This window comes from Neodiprion pinetum, chromosome 4 (genome assembly GCF_021155775.2).
Source record: "Neodiprion pinetum isolate iyNeoPine1 chromosome 4, iyNeoPine1.2, whole genome shotgun sequence".
Lineage (NCBI taxonomy): Eukaryota > Metazoa > Arthropoda > Insecta > Hymenoptera > Diprionidae > Neodiprion > Neodiprion pinetum.
This window is the reverse complement of record NC_060235.2, coordinates 13,440,920-13,446,131: the sequence shown is the minus strand read 5'-3', so window position 1 is coordinate 13,446,131 and position 5,212 is coordinate 13,440,920. Positions and strand designations below refer to the sequence as shown.

Sequence of the window (5,212 nt, the reverse complement as noted above, 5' to 3'; positions counted from 1 at the left end):
GGTGAATATTATCAATGAGACAACTCAGACTATCAGAACGCTCACAACCGAAGGCAGCAATGACTGTCTCATGGTAACACTCAAGGGTGGACTGTTCGATCGAGATACTCGTGAGAAGTGGAAGACGTCCCTAACATTTTCCGAAGAATTCCCTTCTCTCAGCCAGCTCACCGACCTTCTTATGGCTCTTGCTCGTACGTTAGAGCACATCGAGCAGGACTCAACTCCTGCTCAATCAAACACTGCTAAGGGAGTTATTTATAAAAGAGCTAGCTCATACCAGGCTTCTAACAAACCGCAATCGACTCAGAAGACGTCTCAGTCCACCCAACAGCGAGCATCGTATCCATGTGATTGCTGTGGATAGGATCACTTCATGGTGATGTGTCTAAAGTTTCGAGGCTGCTCATGAGATGCACGGGTGAGGCTCGTAAAGGAGAGGAGCCTGTGCTGCAACTGCCTTGGTCGGCAAAACGCACAAAAGTGCAACAACTCCAGGCACTGCAAGACGTGAAACGGCACTCATCACACCATGCTGCATGGTGCAGAACTCTCAACCATCTTTGGTCCCTCAACTGAACGCTCTCAGACCACCAAGGATACTCAAGCTGCATCAACCTCTGAAGCAGCCAAACTTTCACCAGCGTGATGTTTAGGGACGATCGTCAATAATCACGATCACTCTTGGGCGTGCTTATCTACAACATGCTGTCATCTCACCTTGCTGGCAACTGCAACAGCAACAGTCTTCTCGACGACCTCATTATACCAGGTTCGACTACTCATCGATCCTGGCTCAGAAATCTCATCCATCTCAGAAAGTCTCACCACACGGCTGAACCTTGAAAAGGGGCACTCAACACTTGACGTTTACGGCGTTGGTGGAAAAAGGACATCTCAGATAAGAGGCATTGTCACTCTTGCTCTTCACTCCAGGTATAGAACACTCTCAGTAAAAATCTCAGCACATGTTCTCAAGACACTAACAACTGTCCTGCCATCCAGTGAGGTACACAGTAAACTCACTTGCCCTCATCTCAAGGGGTTGAACCTAGCTGACCCAGAATTTCTCACTCCAAGGGCAATGGACGTGATCGTAGGAGCAGACTTCTACGAGCAGCTCATAAAGCCAAATATCATTAGACACTCGTCTAGCTCTCTGATTGCTCAATTGACCATCTTTGGATGGCTTATCATAGGACCAATTTATGCACCGGTTACTCTGGCAAAAACGGCACATCATGTCGTCTCACAAGCAACAAACTCATCCTTGCAATACTTGCTAACAAGGTTTTGGGTTCAAGAAGAACAAACAACGTTAACTAAACCCCAACTCACTCCAGAGGAAGAGAAGTGTGAACGCTACTTCAAGACTACTCACTCAAGAGACTCAACTGGACGTTACATCGTGAGACATGCCGCTCAAATCATCACCAACAGCTTTGGGGGACTCTCATCACACAGCACATCTGTGCCTTCAACGGATTTTCGAACGGCTTGATAGAGATAGTCAATATCACCAATTGTACACTCGGTTCATGCTGGAATACGAAAGAGCTGATCACATGATCAAGCTCGACGACAACTCAATAAGTAGAAGGCCTCACTATTACCTGCTTCATCACGGGGTTCTCAAGCCAGATAGCTCGACCACCAAACTCAGAGTGGTGTTTAATGGCTCCAGTGCAAGCTCCACTGGCTACTCTCTGAATGATCTCATGCATGCTGGTCCAAATCTGATGGTCAACATCTTCCACTTGCTCATCTGGATACGCTGACGTAAGCACTTGTTTGCTACAGACATAACAAAAATGTATCGGCAAATTAAGATTCATCCAGAAGATTGGGATCTTCAACGTATACTCTGGATAGATGAACAGCACTCGGAATCTCATTATCAGCTCACGACTGTTACATATGGAACAAAGGCAGCGCCATTCCTAGCAGTAAGGACACTGCTTCAGCTCGCTGAAGACGAAGGCTCAAGATACCCGCCCGCGGTGGAACCGATCACTCATGGTCGATACGTTGATGACATCTTTGGAGGCTCAGACACGGTGAAAGAGCTGACTCAGACCGCTCATCAACTCATAGAGCTCTGCCACGTGGGCGGATTTCCGCTAGCAAAATGGCACTCCACATCGAAGCAACTGTTGGCTGAAGTCTCACCTGAGCGTGGCAGCCGTTGTATATCTCGTTCTCAATTCACCGTCTACTGGCACCAACACTTCACTCATCTGCTCAAAAACGAAAGTTGCTCCATTCAAACGTCTAAACATCCCGCGGTTGGAACTCGCAGCAGCGCTGCTACTCTTCACGCTAATCAACCATGTTCATGCTACTTTGAACATGCACGTAACAGATATTCATCTGTGGACGGATTCTCAAGTAACACTCACATGGATCAAGGCTCATCCCTCAAGGTGGAAGGATTATGTACGCAACCGCGTTACCAAAATCCAAGAACTCACCGAAAGAGCTCATTGGAGGCATGTACCAGGCCCCTCAAACTCAGCTGACTGTGCATCGCGTGGCATAACCGCAGATCAGCTCGAAGAACACTCTCTATGGTGGACGAGAGCATCATGGATGACTCGGACATTGGACTTACGGCCTACTCAAAACGAGTCGGCTCCTGATGCTACATGTGCGCAAGAGGCTCGTGCAAATGTTCCATTGCATGCTGTCCAATATTCTCTAGAATATCATTGGGATCTCATCTACAAATTCTCATCCTTCAACAAGCTGCTCAGAATAATCTCTCTGCGCAGCAGATTCATCAAGAAGCTCTCAAGCATACTCGACACAACACCAGCAGCTTCTATTTCATCGAGCAGCATGGAAGACTCACGACTCTTCTGGGTCAAGGCTACTTAATCAGTCTACTTCCAAGAAGAGCTCGCACTACTCCAGCGACAATCTCAACTGCCAAACTCACACCCGCTTAACAGGCTTACGGCATTCATTGACCATTGCGGTGTGCTTAGAGTAGGTGGTCGACTTGAGAAGTCAGAACTCTCATACGAGACCAAACATCAAGCAATCCTTGCTCGCACCTCAAGATTCTCTGAACTCATCATCGCTCACGCTCACAACCAAACGATGTATAGAGGAACTCAGGCAACTCTGGCATCCATCAAACAACTCTACTGGATCATCGGAGGTAGAGCACCAGTCAAATCATATGTTCTCAGGCGTGTGGTATGTGCTCGTTAAAGAGGGATCCGCGCTCAGCAATTGATGGGCCAATCACCTCTGGCGCGAGTCACACCATCACGCCCGTTCTCACATACAGGCATTGATTACGCTGGCCCACTCACGCTCAAAACCTGGAATGGTCGAGGCTCAAGAACGTACAAGGGATGGATATGAGTATTTGTCTGTCTCACAACATCGGCTACTCACCCAGAAGTAGTTTCTGACTACACATCTGACGGGTTCATTGCTACCTACAAACGCTTCATCTCAAGAAGAGGACTCCCTTCCGCACTCTACTCCGAAGGTGAAACCAATTTCATTGGCGCCGATGCTCAGCTCAAGCAATGTTTCACCGAAAGCTCATCAGGTCATTAAGCAATCTCATCACTACTAGCCCAATATAAGACTCAATGGCATTTCAACCCACCGGCAGCCCTCCCACATGAGTGGCAAGTGGGAAGTGATAGTAAAATCTCTCAAGTTTCGCCTCAGAAGAACGGTCCGAGACACGGTGCTCACATACAAGAAGACGTCTACGCTCCTCGCTCAAATAGAAGCGATTCTCAATTCAAGGCCACTCGAACCGCTCAGCGATAACCCCGACAATACCGCAATGCTTACACCCGTACATTTTCTAATCGGAACTGCGCTTAATGCAGTCCCCGGGCCCTCACTACTGGACGTCTCAACCAACAGACTATCTCGATGGCAGCTCATCCAGCAAAGGGTGCAACAGTTCTGGCATCTGTGGTCAACTCAATACTTGAAACGACTGTAAGCCATCTCAAAATGGCATCATCCTCACAGCGACACTCAGGTGGACTCATTAGTGTTGCTTACTAATGAGCGCCTACCTCCAGGAAAATGGCGAATGGTCAGGGTACTTAAGAAAATACCAGGACAGGATGGACTCACCAGGGTGGTGTCCGTAAGGACGGCCACAACCACGCTCACCAGACCGATTGCCAAGCTCGCACTCCTTCCTGTGACTCCTCAGGGCAACTCATCATCAACAGCGTTGCTGATGGCGGGCGAAAATGTTTGAGAATCAGTATTCTCAAAGGCATCTCTCAAGAAGCAGCTGCCGCTTAACGTGGCTAGCTAACAATATTCACTATCTCTGAGAACGCGCCTAGTTGCCGGCTCTTCTAACTGTCAATCAGTATTACTCTTCATCTCATTGTGCTCGCACGTGAATTGACTGTACCATCTCAACAAAAGCATTATCGTGACATAAATCATATTGACTTCTCAATTGATAATTACAATCATATTAGACTTCTCAAGTGATTAACATAAATCGTATTTGAATTCTCAAGTGCTTCCTACAATCTAGAATCACCATAAATCGCAATCGGGTTCTCCAGGGATTATTATAATCCAGACATTCTCATATTTCAAATAGCACACTGATCAAATTGTAATAATAAATGAAACCTAAAGTTAGTTTCAAATGTTCCAAGTTCTTCTTATCACTCATTTCTCAACAATAATAAAGATGTTATTTCATTGATTATATGTATAATAAACCTGTGATCTTCTCATCACTCCGAGAAACCTGACATTGTTCCTAAGAGCCTAACAGTAATAAAAATATAAATGGCCTAAAATGAATATGATATATCAACAGTTAACTACTTGTGTTTTTTGTTTTTTTTTTTTTGTTTTTTTCTACTTTTGGAAATCTTCTTCTAAAATGGTTAAGTATTTCATTATCATAACCGTACATGCTATCACTATCGAAAATGTAAAATCTACCGTTTTTTGTTTCAAGCTTTATATAATGTATTATGGTTTTTCAACAAGTCACTCAGCTTTATGATTTGCAGTATCGTGTGTCGGTGATCCAATGCGTTCTATGTAATACTAATCTAATCGGTGCAAACATGAATGTGATATATGAATAGTAAACTTCTTGTGTTATATTATTTTTGTTACTTTTGAAAATCTTTTTCTAAAATGTTTACGTACGTAAAATGTAAAATGCATCTCTTTTTTGTTTCATAATCTATAT

The 5,212-nt window shown here is 45.1% G+C and overlaps 2 protein-coding genes across 2 annotated transcripts; both read left to right on the top strand.

Moving 5' to 3' along the window:
* The first annotated feature begins 705 nt into the window (after nucleotides 1-705).
* Nucleotides 706-1,778, top strand: LOC124217257 (uncharacterized). Its single transcript, XM_046622662.1, has 3 exons — nucleotides 706-772; nucleotides 819-1,355; nucleotides 1,441-1,778. Exons 1-3 carry the CDS (start codon nucleotides 706-708, stop codon nucleotides 1,776-1,778), a joined length of 942 nt encoding a protein of 313 aa, XP_046478618.1.
* A 1,324-nt stretch (nucleotides 1,779-3,102) lies between these two features.
* LOC124217256 (uncharacterized) lies at nucleotides 3,103-4,243 on the top strand. Its single transcript, XM_046622660.1, has 3 exons — nucleotides 3,103-3,201; nucleotides 3,632-3,948; nucleotides 4,006-4,243. Exons 1-3 carry the CDS (start codon nucleotides 3,103-3,105, stop codon nucleotides 4,241-4,243), a joined length of 654 nt encoding a protein of 217 aa, XP_046478616.1.
* The last annotated feature ends 969 nt before the right edge of the window (nucleotides 4,244-5,212 follow it).

Excerpts from the sequence above, each read along its gene's own strand:
- LOC124217257 (XM_046622662.1), top strand. The coding sequence starts at position 706 with ATGCTGTCATCTCACCTTGCTGGCAACTGCAACAGCAACAGTCTTCTC. Across the intron at positions 773-818 it reads CGACGACCTCATTATACCAG|AAAGTCTCACCACACGGCTG; the intron begins GTTCGACTACTC and ends CATCCATCTCAG. Across the intron at positions 1,356-1,440 it reads CACTCCAGAGGAAGAGAAGT|CTTTGGGGGACTCTCATCAC; the intron begins GTGAACGCTACT and ends CATCACCAACAG.
- LOC124217256 (XM_046622660.1), top strand. The coding sequence starts at position 3,103 with ATGTATAGAGGAACTCAGGCAACTCTGGCATCCATCAAACAACTCTAC. Across the intron at positions 3,202-3,631 it reads CATATGTTCTCAGGCGTGTG|CCCTCCCACATGAGTGGCAA; the intron begins GTATGTGCTCGT and ends ACCCACCGGCAG. Across the intron at positions 3,949-4,005 it reads CAACAGTTCTGGCATCTGTG|CGACACTCAGGTGGACTCAT; the intron begins GTCAACTCAATA and ends TCATCCTCACAG.